Raw genomic sequence first — 21,631 nt, forward strand, 5'->3', positions numbered from 1 at the left:
GACCGCAGCAGCTGGGGCTGTGACTCAGCACCTTGCAGAGTGGGGGCAAACTGGTCTCTGGACCACCCCAGAGCCCACCCCACCAAGATCTCTGGTCAGAGTCCGTCCCTGACTCGGTTGTGCAGAGGAGGAGAGCCGCCGGCTGGGGTCACCGCTTGGGCACTGCGGGCGGGAACTCGGTCCACCGAGACCCGAGTGCTGGTTGTTGCCAGCCCCTCCCCCTTCTTCATCACAGTCTGATCCCCAGCATCTGGGCCCCGAAGATTCCCCTGCAGTCCCCGTAGTGTGAGATCAGGGTAGGGGCTCCCCCAAAGTGACCCACGATGCCGGGGAAGGTTGGTTGTCACCCCTGGGCTTTCCTTTCCAACCGGTAGGAACGGAGGCTCTGGGGGATCTTCCTTGGGGTGGTCCTGCACTGGCCCGGGGGAGGGGAACGGGGTGCGCGTGGAACTGCTCCTCTTACCCCCTAACGCTGTCTGTCTTGGTCTCTGTGGTGCGGGGGTGCTTCCGCTTCAGCCCTGCGTTCTGGGTTTCTCTCAGTGGTGTCTTGTTGGTGAGTAGATGTTGGCCGTTCTCACGAGGGGAGCAAAGTCAGGAACAACCTATATCACTGTCTTGGTGATGTCACTTTTAACACAGCTCTTTAAAAGGTTCATGAGCCTTCCTGCACATCAAATGGCTCTTAGAAAACATTTAAATGATTTCCGTGTAAACAAATCAGAAACATATGGATTAAATCTCCCTTACAATATACACATGTAATTAAGGGGAGAAGTGCTTGGCAAAGCGTGTTTTGCGATTTATCAAACCCAACATGTGAAAGACAGGTTGTGACATCTGACAAATCCAAACCCAGCAGTCCTGCTCATCCGTACAGCAGCAAGCATACTCTGCTTCCAAGCCAGGGACCCAAGTCCCCCTCACCAGACCTCTGTCCTTCCCTGGGCTTTTTAGAAGAACCTACTGGGTTGTAGCAGACAGACTGAATCCTTGGGTTCTGCCACGTTGGCTATGGGTCTCACTTTCCTTAGGCCTGTTTCATTTTCAGGGGTTGGACATTCTCCCCTGCCCCAATACGCGCACGCGCGCGTATACACACACACACACACACACACACACACACACACACACACACAGAGGAGAGAGCTGTGCAACCCAGTCCACTTGACCAGACACCCTGCCGGGGAAAACAAGAAGAAGAAAAGGTAGCCTAGGTCATGCCCCTCTCCCACCTCTGCCAGGCAGACCACCTCTCTCTGCTATCTCCCTCTTTGTATCCTAAGCCAACAGTTGGGAGCCTTTGTACTTCTTAGGCCAAAAATGTTTGCAGGGCTGATATGCAAAAGCTTCCTGGGTCAGCAGCTCACCCCAGCTCAAGTGGGAACTCAAGTCATTGAAATCATTAGGCTGTGTGTCATGGAAGAAAGGGGGAGGAGGGCTGGCCAGAGAGTGGCCAGAGACAAGACTCAGGAGAAGCGTCTGGGGTATCACTACCATGGGGACTTGTGCCCTGGCAGTGCCCAGGGAGAGTTAGAGCTTCAGAGGAAGACTGGTGATAGGCCTAGAGCTGAGGTTCTCAGCCTGAGCAAAAATTCCTATATCCTAAAGTGGACAGGAAGTGACTGAGCCCCAGACAGGGGACCCTGGGGGACCAGGTCCTTAATTTCTCAGAGCTATGCCCAGAGAGGCATCAGAGGAAGCTGGAACCCTCATCAGGATGTCGAGATCCACCCTGGCATGAGCCTTCCTACCTGTGTGACCTGGAGCAAGTCACGGGGCTTCTCTGACCCTTCGTTTCTTCATCTGAAACACAGACACGAGAACACCGCCTCAGTGCCCTCATGGGGCTGAAGAGGAAAGAAAACAAGGCCAAGGTGCTAAAATGACGCAAAAGTTTAAACAGATTAACTTCTAAGATTTGCATTTTTTATCCAGGCTAAAACTGCCAAGAAAGAAGCTGTGACCTCTGCCTCTCTGTTGCTTGGTCTAAAAATACTCAGAAGCTATAGGCTTCGTTCCCTCCCTGCTGACACCCCCCAGCCGAATCATAGAGTCATGTGTGTTTAATGTTATCTATGGGCACATATTGAACCCGTCACCTTTTCTATTCCACGGTTATGTTCTGGCTTTCCTCCGTCTCAGAGGCAGCACCACTGTTTCACAGTGATGGAAGGAAGGAGGGAAGTGTGGGAGCAGAATGGGACAAGGAAGGTGAAAACTCTCAGACTGGCAGCCAAAACCCCAAAACAACCCAGCATCATGGAACTGCCCATTTGTGTTCATCCGCAGCCATGACAGAAGATGTAAGCAGAGGCTTACAGTCCAAATTCTGGTCTATATCCAGGTCTTGGGTTCCAAGCCCTTGAGAAAAATGACTCCCAGTCTACCAACCCAGGCACTGAGGTGGTGGGGGGGTCCAGACAGGACACAATGAAAATGCCTGGTTCTAACCCTGCCTCCGCCTGAAGGTCCTCCTCTCTTACCCATAATTGCGGTGAGAATTGAACAAACTCATATGGTCACAATAATAGCAGAGTGCATTGGCCTTCGTCAAGTACCAGGCTCCCTGACAGGCCACATGCTTTACCTGTGCTATCTGACCGCAGCCCCATGACATGGGTTGTACTTTCCAGCCAGCAGGTGACAGGAGCCAACATCAGTGGGTGAGCCACTCCTCCCCAACCCACATGGGCATCGCTGCTGCCATGCTCCCAGTACTTCCATAAGGTTAGGATTGTTATTCCACTTGCTGTAGAGCTAAGGATGCTGAGGATCGAGGAGAAGAGAAACTAGCCCAAGCCTGTGTACCAGGCAGTCACCATGCACCAAGCATCCTTCTAAATGTTTAACTCGCACCGCAACCCCCTGAAGCAGGTCACTGGGATTATCGTCTCCAATTTAAGTTTGAGGAAAATGACGCACAGACACTTTATGCAGTCACAGGGGCACTGGTGGGGCAAATCAGTGCAGGAGCCTCACCAGGCTGGCTCTGGGTGTGACTGACCCCTGGCCACCCTCCTTCCCCACCATTTTCCAAGTCTTATTCTCTAGCTCTCTTGGAGAGTCTGTGAGTGACCCAATGTCCTTTCAAAAGGTTTCTTTTCCATTTAAATCAGCCAGGATATGTTTCTGCTGCTTGTGAACACCATGGGAACACTACAACCAGGGTTGACTTCTCACAGCCCAGGAGGCATGGGCACTGGTATCTCCCAGCTGATCCCACATCTCTAGAAAACCCAATAAGCAAGAAGCATGCTGTTTAGGGCAAAGTGGGGCACCAGGCTGAACCAGCAGGGTGCCCCGCCCTCAGAGAACTCCAAGTGGAAAAGGAAAAAAAGTATGCAATGCACTCCTGGGACAAAACAATGCTAAAACCAAGGAATAAACCCAAGTCACGTAATAAAAGAGCGAATGAAAGGTTTACTGAACTGGTTTTGAGAAGAACATTCACGTAAGGAGGAAAGAGGAGGCAGGGATGACAGAAATGGAGTGAAACAGGGCATCATGGAAGAAAGACAAAGGTATACTCCATGAACTCTCACCTGGGTGCACAGAGGTGCAAGTGGGAATAAAAGGGTAGGTTGAGAGCAGAGTTTTTCTTTCATACACACATATATAAACACACATACACAAACTATACACATGCCCACATGTAGGCATGCGTACATGCACATGTGTGCATGGGTGTGCATGTGAATTTTACACCATTTCAGCCCAAAGAGGACTTAAAAAAGAATTCGGTTTTATCTGAATCTACTGTCAGACCATCGGTGGTCCTCAGACAAGCATCCTGCCTCATGCTTTACTCGTCCAGGCAGTGGAGTTTCCACGGCTCCAGAGGCATGGGCAGCCATTCTTCAAAGAAGTGTCACGGGCAGCAAGATGCACAGGCTGGGGGTGCCAGAGTAGCCCCTGAGCAAACCTCTACTGAAGAAGGTTCGTGAAGAAGCTGCTGCATAGGGCACCACAAGGATCCTAAGACACATTTCTAAAGACTTGGAATGTGGCTCTTTGAATTCTCATGGCTTGCCCACGTGCCATGCACTCTGATGCCCCAGTCTCTCGCAGTGCCTGTAAGAAAGGCACCTGGAGCAGGGGCATATGCTGACCTGGGTGAACGGCCTGGTTGCAAGGCCCAGCCAAGGAGGCGAAGAGCAGACTGCGACAAGCAGGTAGTGTTTACCAGCTGTGTTCAGCTGTGACAAGAAGTTATGCCAAGAGCACAGCACACAGCAGCTCGTAGGCAAGTATCAAACCACCCTGCTACGAGCCCACTCGGTTATGTCCAAGCTGCCTAGAAAGCGGACCCTGTACCGGTTTCCTCTGTCAGGGCAAGATTTCTAACCTAGGAATGTCACAGCAGTCAGCGACCAAGCTCTGAGCACGTGTCCCACGTACATGTCATCAATAACTAGATCTGAGCTGGCAAGCCCTCTTAACATGAAATACATTTCTGCAGCTTGAAAAGAAAAAAAGACTGTTTGAGGCTGGTTTGAATTAGGTGGAATGGAGACAGGAATTTTCCTAAAGTCCCTTCCTCTCCCCCTTGGGCCGCTAGCTACTCACTGCTTGGCAGAGACAAGATCCAGTGCCTGGCTGACCTCAGTCCGTGACCCCACGACCTAGCTGGGGGACCAGTGAGTCTGGGTAGGGGTGGTAGGCAGGCCCTACAAGGGCTGCTGAGGTTGACTTTAAATATTATTACCTACTTCCATGGTTCAAGTGATCTATTAAGATTCTGCCTAGCAAGTCTCTTAGCCCTGATTCTGCAGCCTGTGTGATCAATGGCAGTGCTGGTCCCTTATGTGTTGCTGCCATCGAAAGGTACAATTATGCCTTTAAAGCTCAAGGTGCAATTAAACCTCTATAATGGTGCTAATGGCTCGAGTAACCTTGAAGCAGCTGCCATATTTTAAAAGATCATTCTGAATTGTTTTATGCCTGAAACTGCTCTGTAAAATCTTGTTAATTTTTCATCTTCAGTTGAGAATGTATTTAATGCTGAGAGGATGGCTTTCTTCCAGCCACACTGCACAGAAGGGGGTTTCCTTCCTCAGCTAACGGGATCACCCTGGAGGACTAGGACGAGGTCCTCAACCACTGGACGAGGTTGAGCTCAGCCCTCTAAGGAGGCTTAGACTCTAAGGGATCTGTCCTAGGGAAGAGTCCAAAGTAAAGATTAGGTCACAGGATATAGTCCAGCCCAGAGCCCACTAGGGACAGTTCAGCCCAGCATCACTATCTCTAAGAGAGACAGAGAAAGACAAACATGTGGCTGCCCACACGAGCACATGGTCAGGTTCCGTCTTGGAGCTCCCACTGCCCCCAGATGTCTGTAACTGTAGCCAGCAGGTGACACACACAGCATTCTAATGATCTCATTACCTATCTATTTCCCCCAAATAAACTGTGACCCCCCCTAGAGGGAGGGGCTCTGTCTGGTTCACCATGGGGTCCCCAATAAATGTCAGAGCAGTTAATAGATGGGATACCGCCTCCTCTGAATTTTAAGGATGGGCAGTAGGTAAACCGGGAAGGGAGCCATTAGTAGCACGGCCACAAAAGACAAGCACGAGAAGAATGTTTCAGGCATTGAGTTAGAAATTCTTTAATCATTGACCAAGCTCTTCAAACAGTGATCTAGAATAATTTAGAAACGCGATTTATATTCACGGTACTTCCCGACAACAACAAGAGCAGCTCAGATGCACTGAGCACTTTCCATGAGCATCTCGTCGCAAAGGCTGTAGACACATCATTCCATATCCTCACAACAACCCCCGGAAGGGAGGTGGTATCCTTGTCCCTATTTTACAGAAAGGGAAACCAAGGCTTGGGAAGGCACAATTACCTGCTTAGGATCACAGAGCTGACAAGAGGAAGAGTGGGACTCAAACCCAGAGCCCTTCTCTTGACCACTGCCCTCTGGATATGACACTGAAACTGGGTGGGTGGTGGAATCCGGCCCCCAATGTTTTAGAAAGCTCGGCGGCAGACAATGCGGCAGATTTTTACTTTGAAGATGCCATGGCTCTCTGACTTACTTTTCCAGGAGGATGGCTCTTTTTGTAGGAGCCTCCCAGGCCTGAGAACGCAGAGCAAAATCCTACTCACTAAAGGTGAGGATGAGGAAGGCAACATCCTGAACTTAACCGCATTATTATGAGATGGACACAATAATTATCCACATCCTAGATATGTGGAAACTAAGATCTGAAAAGACAAGATGATGCACCCAAGGTCACAGTCAGTAAGCGATGGATGCAGGACCAACCAGAGGCAGTCTGAGGCCAGAGCCCTGTCTTTGGACATTATAATCTCAGGTTCCACAGGCAGATGGGAATTTGGGGGAAAGAACTCTAGAGTCTATGTGAAGGCTGGATTTGAGCAGATTCTATATTCAAACCTGAAAACAAACTCCATTCTACTTTGTGTTCTAGGCAAAGACCACAGCTGATCCTGTCGCAACCCCAGGGGCTTCCGATCCACTGAAGCATTATAAGAAATGGAAGAGAAGAGAGAAAGACTACACCTGGGGTCAGTGAACTACAGCCTGCAGGTCAAACCCAGCCATCTGTTTTTGTAGATAAAAAGTCTGTCTGGAACACGGCCATAGCCGCGGATTGATGTCGTGTCTACAGCCGCTTTGGAGCCAGAACTGCAGAGCTGGGTAGCTGCAACAGAGACTCTATGGCTCACAAAGCCTAAGTTAGTTACTATCTGGCCCTTTACAGGAAAGGTTTGCCAGCCCCTGGATTCCACGTTAGACTGCTCGATGCACACACCAGCTGGGGAAACAGTGAGCCATCTCCAGGCACAACAGGCATGCACACCTCACCTATCCAGCTCCCACTGACACGGCCAGCTTGTAGTTGTGTTTTTCATAAAACCCAATACCCAAACCAGCTGGGGCTGTCCCTCACAAGTCCTGCCCTTCACCCTCTAAAAGGAGCCGCAGCGGTGAGTCTTACCTTTGTTGTACATGTTCGTTGGCACCTGGACGTCACTCAGACTGATGTTCACAGGCAAATTATTAAAATGGTCATTTGGGGCTAAGATGAATTCCTTCCCCAGCTCCAAAAAATTCCCATCTTTGTCCCTTTCGTTTATCAGCACAGCATTGAAGTATTCATACTGAAAGAGAAAAGTCAAAAGGCATTGCTTGTGGCTTAGGGCATACGGCTGTGAACTCAGACAGACGTGGGCACAGGTTGCGGGCGGTCCCCTACACGCACGGATCCTGCTCTGGTCACACTATCTCTCTTAGTCTTCCCTAATGTCTATGGCTGCTTTTGCACAGATATGATAGCGCCATATAAATATTCCCGATGTCATAAAATATTCTTAGAAAACCTTACTGCAAGGAGCTGCACGGTACTTTTTTATATGACTACAGAGAAAACTGCCCTAAAAATATTTTAATTCTTTAAAGTTCGAAGATAGACCCTGCCCTTATGCAGCCTACATTTAAGTTGAAGGAGACGTGAAGTCAACAAAAAGTAAGTAAACCTATAGTTTGTCAGGTAACCAGACTTGCTACAGAAAATAGCAAAACTGGGCAAGGGGGAGAGCAGTAGCAGAAGGGCTGCGTGTTTATATACGGTGTTCAGGAAAGGTCTCAGTGCTGTGGTGACACTCACGCAAAGACTGACGGACAGGAGGAACAGGTTGTGTGGGCACCTGGAGGGAAGCACCCCAGGCAGAGGAGAGATCCCAGGCAATGAATGGCCCTTGGATGGGAGTGTGCTAGTGTGTTGTATACATAGCCGTCTCATCATCAACATAGTCACCGTCACTATCAGCATCATCTAACATATACAGAATGCTTACTTTGTGGCAGACATTATTCTAAGTGCTTTTCACATGCTAACTCATTCAATTCTCCTAACAACTCTATGAAGTAGGTTTTGTGAGTATTCCCACTTCACCAGTGAAGAAACCAAAGTAGAAAGAACTGACATATCCTGTCAAAGATTACACACCTGATGAGCAGAGCCAGAATTCAAACACAGGCACTCTACTTCCAGAGTCTGTGCTCTTATCTACTGAGCAGTATTCCAAGATGGTAGGTATGGCTGGAATTATGACAGAGAATTTGAAACAACTATGATTAATGGGGCACCTGAGTGGCTCAGTCAGTTAAGTGTCTGACTTCGGCTCAGATCATGATCTCATAGTTCGTGGGTTCGAGCCCCGTGTTGGGCACTGTGCTGACAGCTCAGAGCCTGGAGCCTGCTTCGAATTCTGTGTCTCCCTCTCTCTCTGCCCCTCCCCCACTTGTTCTCTCTCTCTCTCTCTCTCTCTCTCTCTCTCTCTCAAAAATAAATAAACATTAAAAAAAAAACTATGATTAATATGCTAAAGGCACTAATGGAAAACGTAGAAAATAGGTAAGAACAGATGGATAATCTAAGTAGAGAGATGGATATTCTAAGATAAGTGAATAGGATTTATGGATAAGTGAAATGAATGACAGCAGTGTTATAGGAACAGGAGCAAGAAGCTGGGAATACTGGTAGTTAAAAGCTACCTATAGTACCCATGAAGTAATACAAGATTATTTAAAAGTGGACTTGAATTAGCTGTAAATGTATATTGCAAAATATCAGGCAACCACTAAAATAATATTCAAAGGAAGTATAATTTGTATGTTGAGAGAAGAAATACTAATTCATATAAGACGCTCAATTAAATTGAAAACAGGAAATCAATAGGCAAACAATCAAAGAAGGCAAAAAAAAAAGTAGAAGACAGAAAACGAGAGAGAAGCAGACGAACAAATAGAAAACAGTTACAAATATGGTACATATTAATCCAACTATATTGATAATCACTTTAAATGTGAATGGTCTAAATGCACTAATTAAGACGCAGAGACTGCTAAGAGTAGATGAAAACACAAGACCCAACTATATGCTATCTACAAAAAACCCACCCTATACATAAAGAACAGACCGAGTAGAAGTAAAGAGACAGAGAAAGATATACCATGCTAACACTAATCAAAAGAAAGCCAGAGTAGACATATTAATTTCAGACAAAGCAGACTTCAAAGCAAGGATATTCCCAGGGAAAAAGATGGGCACTACATAATGATAAAGGGATCAATTCTCCAAGAAAACATAACAATTCTCAATAGTATAGACCTAACAACAGTGTGTTAAAATATGTGAGGTAAAAACTGACAGAACCACAAAAAGAAATAAATGAATTCACAATGATATTGAATACTTCAACACCCCTCTTATCAGTAACTGACAAACCCATCAAGCAGGAAATTGGTAAGGATATAGTTAAACTGAACAGACCCATCAAGGAGATCTAATTGACATGTATAGAATACTTCATCCAGCAACAATAGATTACACATTCTTCTCAAGCTCACAGGGAACAACCACCAAGATAGATCCCATTCTGGGCCATAAAACACACTTTAACAAATTTAAAAGTACTGGAATCACACAATGTCTGCTTCTATATTATACTGGAATTAAACTAGACATCAATAACAGAAGGATAGCTGGACAAATCCCAAAATATTTGGAGATTATGGAACATAATTCTAAGTAATACACAGGTCAAAAAAAAGAGTTTCAAGAAATTTTAAACTGAACAAAAATTAAAATACAACTTACTAAATTTGTGAAATGCAGTAAGAGCTTAAAAGAACATTCACAGCATTGAACACATGTGTTAGAAAAGAAAAATAATCATCTAACCTTTTACTTCAGGAAACTAGAAAAAGGCGAGCAAATTAAATCCAAAACAACCAAAAGAAAAGAAATAATTTTGTTTTATTTGCAGAACAGAAGTCAATGAAATTGAAAACAGGAAATCAATTGAGAAAATGAATAAAATCAAAGGTTGCTTCTTTGAAAAGATTCCTTACAGTGAAAAGATATAAAGCAAAATCAGGCAACAGAAGAGACTAACTACAGGGGGCAAAGTGCAGAGGAATCCACATTCAGGTTTTCAAGAGTTCTCTCCTGGTGCAATCACATAAGATCCACTAATTCTTCCAGTGCTGAGCTGTGACAAACATCTGAAATGCTGCTCACTGGGGAGGCTTGATAAGACTCAGTGCTAAGGACATTTATTGCGGGGTGGTCATGTAGCAACACTATTTACCAACATAACTTCACTGAATTTATAGAACTCTGCACCTAATAACTGCAGAGCACATATTTTTTTACCAGATCACACACTGGGCTACCAAACAAGTCCCAGTAAATTTAAAATGAATGAAATCCACATATTATGTTCTCTGCTAATAATGGGCTAATTTTAGAAGACGATATATGATAGTGATATGAAAAATATCAATGATATCTAAGAAAAGATGGTGTCTACAGAAACCCCAAAGATTTGGGAATTAAACAGCACACTACTTCATAATACATGTGTTGAGGAAGAAAATGACATGGGAAACTGGAAAATAGTTTAAAACAAACAATGAAAAAATATCAATATTTGTGAGATATAGCTAAAACACAGTTTAGAGAAAAATTTACAGATTTAAAAGATTATAGTAGAATAGAAGAAAACTTTAAGATGAATAGTCTAAGATACTCCTGTAAAAAGAAAAAGAAGAAGAAATGAAACTCAATGTTGAAAGAAGGAATAAAATAAGAGATAAAAGGAGAAACCATAAAATGGAAAAAAAAATAACGAAAAAACACCAATGATATCAACAGTTGTTTTTTTTTTTTAATTTTTTTTTAATGTTTATTTTATTTTTGAGAGAGAGAGAGAGAGTGTGAGCAGGAGAGTAGCGGAGAGAGAGGGAAACATGGAATCTGAAGCAGGTTCCAGGCTCTGAGCTGTCAGCACAGAGCCCGACGCGGGGCTTGAACCCACGAACTGTGAGATCATGACCTGAGCTGAAGTCGGACGCTTAACTGACTGAGCCACCCAGGCGCCCCATCAGTTGTTTTTTTAAAATGATTAATGAAAATTTTAAACCCTAGCTATATTGATGAAGAAAAATGTAAGAAAGTACAAAATACCAGTAGCAGGAATAAAAGAGGAAACACTATAATAGATCCTACAGATAATGAAATAAGGAAATATTACAAACCAATTTATGCAAATATTTGGTAACTTGAGTTAAATGTCTATTCCTTGAAAAACAGAAACTACCAAAACTGACACAAGAAGAAATATAAAATATAACTGGCTCTATATATACACAAAAATGTAAATTCACAATTACTAGCCAAGCTAATATAAACAGCTCCAGGTTCAGATGCCTTAAATGATGAATTCTATCAAATATGTAGGGAAAAAATAGAAACTATCTGATATACACTCAGAAAATTAGAGGGAATACTTCCCAACTTATTTCATGAGGGCAGCATAACCCTGACACCAAATCAGAGATGAACATTTGAAAAACTGTATTACACACCAATATTTCTCATTAACTTAGATGTAAAAATTCTAACACAATATTGAATCAAATCCAACTACAATTAAAAGGATAATACATCATGACTAAATTACATGATAATTTACATAAATTTCCCAGGAATTTATGGTTGGTTTATTTGAAAAATCAATCAACACAGTTCACCACATGAACAGAATAAAGAAGAAAAAATTGCATGACCACATAAATGCAGAAAAAGCATTTGAAAGAATTCAACTTTTGCTCATCCTAAAAACTCTTAGGAAATTTGAAATAGCATAAATGTCCTCAACCTAATAAAGAGCATCTTAGAAAAAAACCTACAGCTAACATTATATTTATGATGAAACACTGAATATTTTCCCCCCAAGATCAGGAACAAGGCAAGGATGGGTTACTACATCTATGTAACAGTGTACTGGTGGCCCTGGCAATTGCAGTAGGATGAATGAATGAATGAATGAATGAATGAATGAATGAATGAATGTTTGAATGAATGAATGCCATAGGAATTGGAAAGGAAAAAACTGTCTTTATTTGTGGACATGACTGTCTATGTAGAAAACCCTAAGGAATCCACATAATCTACTACAACTAATGAGTTTTAGCAAGGCCACAGGATAGGAAATTAATAGACCAAAATCAATTGTATTTCAATATACTAACAAAGAACAAATGGAAATTGAAATTCAAAGAACAATAACATTTACAATAGCATAAAAAGCATTTAAAAATTAAATATAGGGGCGCCTGGGTGGCGCAGTCGGTTAAGCATCCGACTTCAGCCAGGTCACGATCTCGCGGTCCGTGAGTTCGAGCCCCGCGTCAGGCTCTGGGCTGATGGCTCAGAGCCTGGAGCCTGTTTCCGATTCTGTGTCTCCCTCTCTCTCTGCCCCTCCCCCGTTCATGCTCTGTCTCTCTCTGTCCCAAAAATAAATAAACGTTAAAAAAAAAATAAAAAAAAAATTAAATATAAATATTTTAAATTATGTGCAATACCTGTATACTAAAAGTTACAAAATATTGCTGTGAGAAATTTTAAAAGGTTTAAATAGATGTAAAGAGATGCCTTACTTAAGGATTAGAAAACTTGGTATTAAGATGTTAATTCTTTCCAAATTGATCTAAAAATTCAATGAAATCACAATCAAAATCTCAGTGGTCTTTTTCTAGGAGTTTCCAGGTTAATTCTAAATTTTACAGAGAAATGAAAGGGATCTAGAATATCAAAAACAATTTTGAAAAAGAAGAAAAAATCCAAAGAGTCACATTTCCTGATGTTAAGTCTTACTATAAACCTAATTAATCAAAACAGTGTGGTATTGGCATTAGAATAGACAAACAGATCAATGGAACACAGTCCAGAAATAAAGCTGTACACATACAGTCAACTGAGTTTCAATAACGGTACCTACATTATTAAATGGGGAAAATATTTTCAACAAATTGTGCTGGAACAAGTGACTTAACCATAGGAAAACATCCTCACCCCTAATTCACAACACACACATTATTAATTCAAGATGGATGATAGACTTTGATGGAAAAGCTAAACCTATAATATTTCTTAAAAACAAAAAATGATAAATATCTTTGTAGCCTTTGGGTAGGCAATGGTTTCTTAGGACAAAGCACTTATAATTTTAAAAATTGAGAATTTAGGGGCGCCTGGGTGGCTCAGTTGACTGGGCGACCAACTTCGGCTTGAGTCATGATCTCACGGTTCGGGGTTTGGGCCCCGTGTCGGGCTCTGTGCTGACAGTGCAGAGCCTGGAGCCCGTTTTGGATTCTGTGTGTGTGTCTCTTTGTCCCTCCCCTGCTCATGCTCTGTCTCTCTTTCCTTCAAAAATAAATAAACATTTTAAAAAATTGAGAATTTAGATTTTAAAAATTTCAAAACTTTTGATCATTAAATCCATTATCAATATAAAACAAATAGAAAAACCATTATTGAGGAAAAACAATTCATAATACACATCTGACAAATGACTTATACCCAGAATATGTAAAGAACTCCTATAATTTAAACATCAGTGAAAATAGAAGGCCAAAGAGGTAAACACCTTCCAAAGGAAGGTATTTGAATGACCAATATGCAAGCCAAAGTGTGTTCAACGTGATTAGTCAACAGGGAAATGCAAAATAAAACACCAACCAGATGCAATTTTGCATCCACTAGAAGAGCTAACATTAAGTTTTCTGAAAATACTACATGTTCACAAGAATGTGGAGTAAGCCGAAATCCTATACATTGCTCACGGATATATCAATAACTTTGGAAAAACATTTTGCCATTGCTTGTAAAGTTAAACATGTATCTACCCTATGATCCAATAATTCCACCCCTAGGTATCTATCCAATGGAAACACAGCCACCAAAATATTGTGTGAATGTTCATGGAAGCGCCATTCACAATAGCCCAAAACTAGAAGTGCCCATCAACAGATGAAAAGATAAACAAATCTGTGATACATTCATACAGTGGATTGTTACTCAGGAACCAACTACTGATATACTCAAAATATGGGTGCATTTCATAAACGTTTTGAGTGAAAGAAGCCAGAAACAAAAGTGAACATATGTACAATCCCATTTATATGAAGTTCTAAACAGGCAAAATTATTACTCAATAGTAAGAACAATCATGGGTTGCTTCTGGGCAGGAAGGTGGGGAACCACTTCAAAGAGACATAAGAAAACATTGTGGATTGCTGGAAATGTTCTATATCTTGATGAGGTATGGGTAACTCAGGTGTATTCATTCATCTGTCAGTACTCATTGAATTGTATGCCAAAGAACTATGTATTTTACTGTATAGAATTTATGTTTCAATAAAAAAATTTAGTCACAAAGACTTCAATTTTTTAAATTATTAAATACAAAACTTACAAAAACATTAACATTAAGGCGGGGGGGGGGTGGTAGCTCAGTCAGTTAAGTGTCCCACTTCAACTCAGGTCACGATCTTGTGGTTCAAGAGTCTGAGCCCTCCATCAGGCTCTGTGCTAACAGCTCAGAGCCTGGAGCCTGCTTCAGATTCTGTCTCCATCTCTCTGTCTCTCCCCCGCTCACGTTCTCTCTTTCTCAAAAAATGAATAAAACATTAAAAAGAAAAAAGCTTTACAGAAACAAAACTCAGTTTAATAAGTTCCACCCACGACGATTTTTTTGAAACATAATTTACTATGATATAACACCCAGAAACAAAAGAAATCATACCTTTCTGCTGAAACATAAATCCAGGGAATGCCTTACCAAGCAGAAACACCTTGTCTAGCCCATGAATTGCCTGCACCAAGGGGAGGCCCCTTCTTCTGAAACGCTCTGCTTTGTAGGAAACTTGTCAGTGGAGATTCCTCCCACAGCTCCATGTTAATTGAGATCTTAACCTTCCACAGACCCAAGTTCTTCACATAATATTACAATGGTTTTAAAAACTCAAGCTTTCAATGCCATTGTTTCATTATAACTGAATGCTAAATTAACACACAGAGTCTCAGGCTGCTTGGTGAAGGCCAGTGCAATCATGGTTCCTGCACAAGGCTCTCTGGAGGCAGCTTCTAAACTGCCATTTAAATGAATAATTCACACAGCCCAGAATGCAAACGAAGAAAGAATGGATGCACAGGCAGGATTTCACTCAATGTTGCTCATCATTCACCACCGATGACTGGGGGTTCTGTGCCTCCTCCCCAAATCCATTTGTCCTTCCATATTGATTTTGAAAAGCCTGACTCCGTGCAAACAAGAATCATTTCTTGGCCCTTCGAATTCATCACTATAATTATGGGGCTCAGTGGCTTTGTCCATATTGATCAAGGAAAAAATAATGTTTAATCCATTTCAGTATTTCTGAATCCCTGTAACCCATGGAGTCAAAGTAAATTAGTTCTTTTGTGAGTAAATCTGATAGCCTACTAAGTGTGAGGGGGTAAAAAGGACACTAACTCAGGGGACAAAATGTAGTAAAATATACCAGGGGCAAAATGGTGGGTGTGCTGTTCCCCAGAACCCAGCACAGCACCAGCTCAGAAAGCAGTGGTGTCTAAACGTGATTCAATAAGGCAGGGGTAAGCATACTTTTTTCTGTAAAAGGTCAGGTAGTAATTATTTTAGGCTTTGTCAGCCATGGAGTCTTTACTGCAACTCCTCAACTGTGCTATTGTAACGTGACAGCAGCCACAGACAATATATAAAAGAATGGGCCTGTCTGTGTTCCATTCACACTTTATTTACCAGAAATTTACAAAATTAAAAAAAAAAGGTTTGGCCTGCAGGCTGTAGTTTGCCAACTCTTCAAAGGAAAAAATAAAATTTTTGAAATAAAAAATTTCCAGCTTGACTAAATCAAGCATTTCTTTCAATAAAAATTTTGAGCACCATGCTGAACAAGAACAAAGTTGGAGGACTGACACTTACCCAACTTCAAGACTTTCTACAGTACGACAGTACTCAAGACATCAGTATTGGCCAAAGATCAACAGAACAGAAGAGAGAGCCCAGAAATAGATCCACACAGAGGAAGTCAACCGATCTTTGACAAAGAAGGAAAGACAGTCCCTTCAACAAATGGTGCAGCAACAACGGGACATCCACATGCAAACAAATGAGTCTAAACACATCCTTCAGGGGTGCCTGGGTGGCTCAGTCGGTTAAGTGTCCCAGTTAGGCTCAGGTCATGATCTGGTTCATTAGTTCAAACCCTGCTTTGGGCTCTGTGCTGACAGCTCAGAGCCTGGAGCCTGCTTCGGATTCTGTGTCTCCCTCTCTCTCTGCCCCTCCCCTGCTCATACTCTGTCTCTCTCTCTCTTTCAAAAATAAATAAAACATTAAAAAATAATAACATAAACACAGACCCTTCGTAAAAATTAACTCAAAATGGATCAGAGACCTAAATATAAAATGCAAAACTATAAAACTCCTAGATGAGAACACAGGGGGAAAACCTAGATGACCTTGCCTATGGTGATGCTTTTCTAGGTAAAACGCCAAAGACGCGATCCATGAAAAAAGTAATCGATAAACTGTACTTCATTAAAACGAAAAACTCCCTTCTGTTCTGTGAATGACACTGTCAACAGTATGAGAAGACTAGCCACGGACTGGGAAGAAACAATTGCAAAAGACACATGTGATTTGGACTGTCACCCAACATATACCAAACATTCTTAAAAGTCAATAATAACGAAACTAACAACTGGATTAAAAGATGGACTAAAGACCTTAACAAAGAGCTCCACACAGGATACAAGCAGATGGCAAGAAAGCATGTAGAAAGATGCTCCACATCATATGTCATCAGGGAAATGCAAATTAAAACAACAAGACACCACTACTTGCCTATTGGAATGGCCAAAATCCAGAACGCTGACAACACCAAATGCTGGCAAGGACGTGGTGCAGCAGGCGCTCTCTTACATTACTGGTGGAAATGCAAAATGCTACAGCCACTTTGGAAGACAGTTTGGCGTTGTGTTTTGTTTTGTTTTGTTTTTAAACTAAACATACTCATACAATATGATCCAGCAATCATGCTCCTTGGCATGGATCCAATAGAAATGCAAATTTACGTCCACACAAAAACCTACACACGGATGTGTATAGCAGCTTTATTCATAATTGCCACAACTTTGAAGCAACCAAGATGTCCTTCAGGAGAAGAATAAACCGTGATACATCCAGACAATGGAATATTATTCAGCACTAAAGAGAAAGGAGCTGTCAAGCCATGAAAAGACAAGGAGGAACCTAAATGCACATTACAAATTGAAAGAAGCCAATTTGAGAAGTACTATGTAATTCCAACCATATGACATTCTGGAAAAGGCAAAATTCTGGAGGTGGTAAAAAGATAAGTGGTTGCCAAGAAAGGGGGTGGAAAGGGATAAATAAACAGAGCACCGAGGTTTTTCAGGACATTGAAAATAGTCTGTATGATATTTTAATGAAAGATGCATGCCATTAAACATCTGTCAAAATGCAGAAAATGTAAGACACCAAGAGTGAATCCCAAAGTAAACCATGGACTTTGGGTGATTAGGTGTCCACGCAGGTTCATCCTTGGTAAAACGTACCATCCTGGTGAGTGATGTTGATAATGGGGGATGTTATGCACCAACAGATGTGTAGGGGAAATCTCTGCACCTTCCTATCAATTTTGTTGTAAACCTCCAACTGCTCTAAAAATGCAGTCTTTTTCAAAAAAGTTTTGAGTAAGATCTGCCTCTATATTCATTCTTAATTCATGGGTACTACCTACCACCTATTATACTAACATATGAACGTTATAAGACAAACTGCACAAATAAAAATAAAAGTGAATAGGAAAAAAAGTGACATATTCTCCTCAGGCATCTCAGTGGCTCATTTTGTGTACCCCTGGGTGTAGAATTTCTCAGCAGTGCTCCAAAGCAGCATTTCCAAATGATGACCTGTGCCACAGAAAGCCACTCCGTGGATTATTCATAAGGAATGTTATTTTAATGTGCACCATGGTGAGCAAAGTTTGGGAAACACAGGAAGAACTGGGGTTTCTTCATTTCAGGACTTCTCAGGGCCTTTTAACTCATTCTGAAAGCATACTATGTGCACTTTGAATATCTGGGCTGAGAGCTGTCCTTTACAGCACTCCTCAAACACAGCCGATCACGTAAGTGTCCTTCTCAGCATTTACCAGGGCGATTTACCCCTTTACAAGTACCTGTGCGATGTTTCACTAACGCGGTTCCCCCGTGGGACCTGTTCTGCATCGGCAGGAACCTGTGTTTACTCACTGTTGTATCCCCAGCGCCTAGCACCTGTTGGCAGAATAACTGATCGAATGACCAACGTCAGAATCCATGTGGTCACCAGGCCTCTCCCTGGAGCTACCTTCCTAAGACACATCTTTGCAGTTGGCTCTTCCAGGCCCTGTGGTTCTACGGAATGTTCTCAGCAGGGAGCTATAGGAGCCACACGTCGTATCGTTGCACAACCCGTGTCACAAATTAAAACAGGAAAGGGTATCCAGAGTAATGGGGTCAAGGTGATTCCAGAAGGGGCTGGAATTGCTGGTCTGTGCTGATCACCATAAGATGAGGAGGAAAAGGCAGGAGCTCTGTGATACCTCCACAACCATGCCTGCAGCTTCCCCGGGAGCGGTCTGGGCATCCCCCTTCTGGCAGAGTCCCTCTCCTTCAATACACTGTCACAGAACATGTCCACTTCAGTTCTGACATCACCCCTGCCAGGGAAAAGAATTCATTGCTCTACCACTCTGTCAGCTATAGAATCCAACAGCTCAGGCCTTCTCATTGATTTCAACTAGATTCCTGTCACCATGCAGAGTCAAGTTTCAGATTCAACAGGAAATATCACTAGAGGACAAAAAGGTTTCGGTTGGTGTGAGCACTCCAACTGGTTGGTGGTGACTGCCTGTACTCATTGCGAAGGCTTCTGAGGCTGTATCTCAACGCAAAGACCGCATGCTTTTCTGGTAAGGGTGGCCCAGCCTCTCCCACACCACCCACATCCTTGAAAATGCATCCCTTCCTAGTTTAGGGGTTGGCAAACTGTTTCTGTAAAGAGCCAGATAGTAAATATTTCAGGCTTTGCAGGCCAGACAGTCTCTGTCACAACATTCAATTCTGCTGTTTTAGCAAAAGTAGCCAACGGCGATCCATCAACAAATGGGTGTGGCTGGGTTCCAATAAAACTTTATTTACAAAAACAGGCAGCTGGTAGGACATGTAGTTTCCTGAACCCTGCCCCGGTTCGCTCTTTACTCCTTCCAGGTGAGAGGGACCTAATCTTCTAGTCAAGATGTCCTAAGGCAGTGCTTCTCAACTCCAGCTGGGGAGCTTTTCGACATCCAGATGTCCAAGCCAAACCTCAGGGAAATTACATTTGAGTCCCAAGGCGGTATTTTTTCAGCCTGTCCCGAGCGATCGCAATGTGCAGCCCAGGCTGAGACACACTCTTTCCAAGGGTGACTTCCGTTTCCCCTTCCTGCGGGGTAAGTTGCATAACAGAACTACAAGGCCCCACCACAGAGGGCTTGCTTCATGGGCGGGAAGTATCTGCTCCACACATTTTGGCTTAAATTAAATCCTGCCTATAAAGTTCTCCAGTTGTCTCCTATGCGTGTGTCCTGTCGAGCCAACCGACTGTAAACGCCCTGGAAGCTGGGCCTGTGTCCCTCTCACCTACTTGCCAATGATCCTGAGGACAATTCCAACTGGTACGATCCAGCCCTAGGCCCAGACCACATGGTCAAGCAAAAGTAAGTACCCAATGAGTAAGTGAATGGATTCGTCTGGGTTCCCCAGAGAAACAGAACCATTCAAAAGAAGAACTTGGGAGAAAGAGGGAGATATGGATTTATTAAAGAAATTGGCTCATTTGACTAGCAAATCCAAAATCTGTAGGTTAAGCTACTACAGTCTTGAGTCTAGGTTCCGCAGGGCAGGCTGGGCAGGCTGGAAACTCAGGCAGGGTTTTCGTGTTGCAATCTTGAGGCACAATTGCTTCTTTCTCAGGGAATCTGTCTTTGCTCCTGAGGTTTTCAGCTGGTTGGGTGAGGTGCCCCTCATTATGGAGGGTGATCTGTTTTTCTCAAAGTCTACTGACTGTAAACGGTAACTGCATCTGAAAAATACCTTCACGGCAACATCGAACTGACGTTTGACCAAACAAACAACTGGGCACCATGGCCTAGTCACACGGACATATAAAATTAACCGTCGCAATGACTGTCCCCTCACAATGCAGTGCGGCAATTGCCTATCAGCTGGGCTCCCAGCTAGCTTCTTATCCCCTACCATCCATCCAGGCAGCAGCCAGTGATCGTTTAGAAATGTGAATCAGACTGTGTCACTCTCCAGTGGTTTCCTGCCACCCTGCCACCCTCAGAATAAGCCCTTCCCTGGGCTTTGAAAGACTCTGTTCTTTGCAAGGCAGCCGCCCACCTGGTGCACCTGGTCTCCTGCACCGAATGGCCCGTCATCCCACTCCTGCCACACAGCCCTCTGGGCTTTAGCCCCAGTCCCCAACTCTTCCGGGCAGGTAGCAGCAGTGCCCCGGGATTCCCTAAGGCACTCTCTCCTCAGTCATTATAATAAACTCTGAGGCTGGCCTAAGCTCACTTGAGTGGGCTTCTGTTACTTGCAAGCACTGCGTCCTAAATGGTACACTCATCACATCCTGATGATCAAGGACCTACCTCTAAGAATCTACGAGGAAGACTTGCCTCAGCACCCAGGCTCCACATGGATGTGTGCCTCCAGCCCGGTTGGGTTCCTGTTCTGTGCACATTCCCCACTTGGCCCGGTCACTGGTTTCAGTCTCTACCCAGCCAATCATCACCCATCCACCCAATCATCACCATCTCTCCCTACCTGATCTTTATGTGCTTCAACTTCCTCACCTGTAAAGTGAGGCGACCATGAATTCCTACCAGCTACATGTCAAGCTCCTCTCACAGGCGAGAGAGCTCAGTCAAGGGCAGCTATTGTTAAGGACTGAACCTCACCGGCAAGATCCAGGGCTCTCCCATTCCCGTGACACCTTTCTCCTCCCCAGTCACCCTGCGTCCTCTAATCTCCTCTCCCCAGTCAGGAAATCAGTGGCAGTTTTGGCTCTTCATCGCATTTGCTCCTCTGGAAGGCCTTAGAGGGTTTGTTTGGGGTGGTAACCCCCTAAGGGCAGGCAACACCCATGCATCCCAGGATTTCAGAAGCTTCTGTCCTTCCCAGAGACACAGCACCTTTATCACCCCCCACATCCCCGACAAACACACTGCCTGGAGGTCCTAGGTCAGGTGGTAGGATGAGTGAATGGCTACAACACTCCTCATCTGTACTAATTAGGGAAACATTTTCATGTTTCACCAGCCCTGGGAAGAGCCTTCCCACTTCCTGCCTGGAATTTAGTTCCCAGCTAGGGAAGCAATCTGGGTGGGCCTCCTGATTCCTGTCCCAGGGACCCCTCTTGTCTGGATTTCACCCTGTGCTCTGTTCTAGAATCAGGAAACCAGTCGGGTACAGCAAGAAGAGGAGGGGCTTTGGAGCCTGATGCCCGGGTTGAAACCATGTTTGCTTCCTAGGGGCACTCTAACGTCTCTACCACTCAGTTTCCTTGTCTGTGAAAAGGCAATGGTGATACCTACCTCTTTAGGACTTTCTGCAGATTGAATGGGATAAAATGTGCAAAAGCAATGGGCACAGTGCCCAGAGCAGGCTCTTAA

The 21,631-nt window shown here is 43.7% G+C and overlaps 1 protein-coding gene across 1 annotated transcript in view; it reads right to left on the bottom strand.

The window, feature by feature from the left end:
• The window catches only part of CACNA2D3 (calcium voltage-gated channel auxiliary subunit alpha2delta 3), an 864,056-nt gene that overhangs the window by 525,897 nt on the left and 316,528 nt on the right, over positions 1-21,631 (bottom strand). The window contains exon 6 of the mRNA XM_040454466.1: positions 6,972-7,134. Coding sequence (XP_040310400.1) covers positions 6,972-7,134 — 163 coding nt within the window. The remainder of the gene's footprint in view (positions 1-6,971; positions 7,135-21,631) is intronic.

The sequence above is a fragment of the Herpailurus yagouaroundi genome, unplaced genomic scaffold, assembly GCF_014898765.1.
Source record: "Herpailurus yagouaroundi ecotype Mexico unplaced genomic scaffold, PumYag 213, whole genome shotgun sequence".
Classification (NCBI taxonomy): domain Eukaryota; kingdom Metazoa; phylum Chordata; class Mammalia; order Carnivora; family Felidae; genus Herpailurus; species Herpailurus yagouaroundi.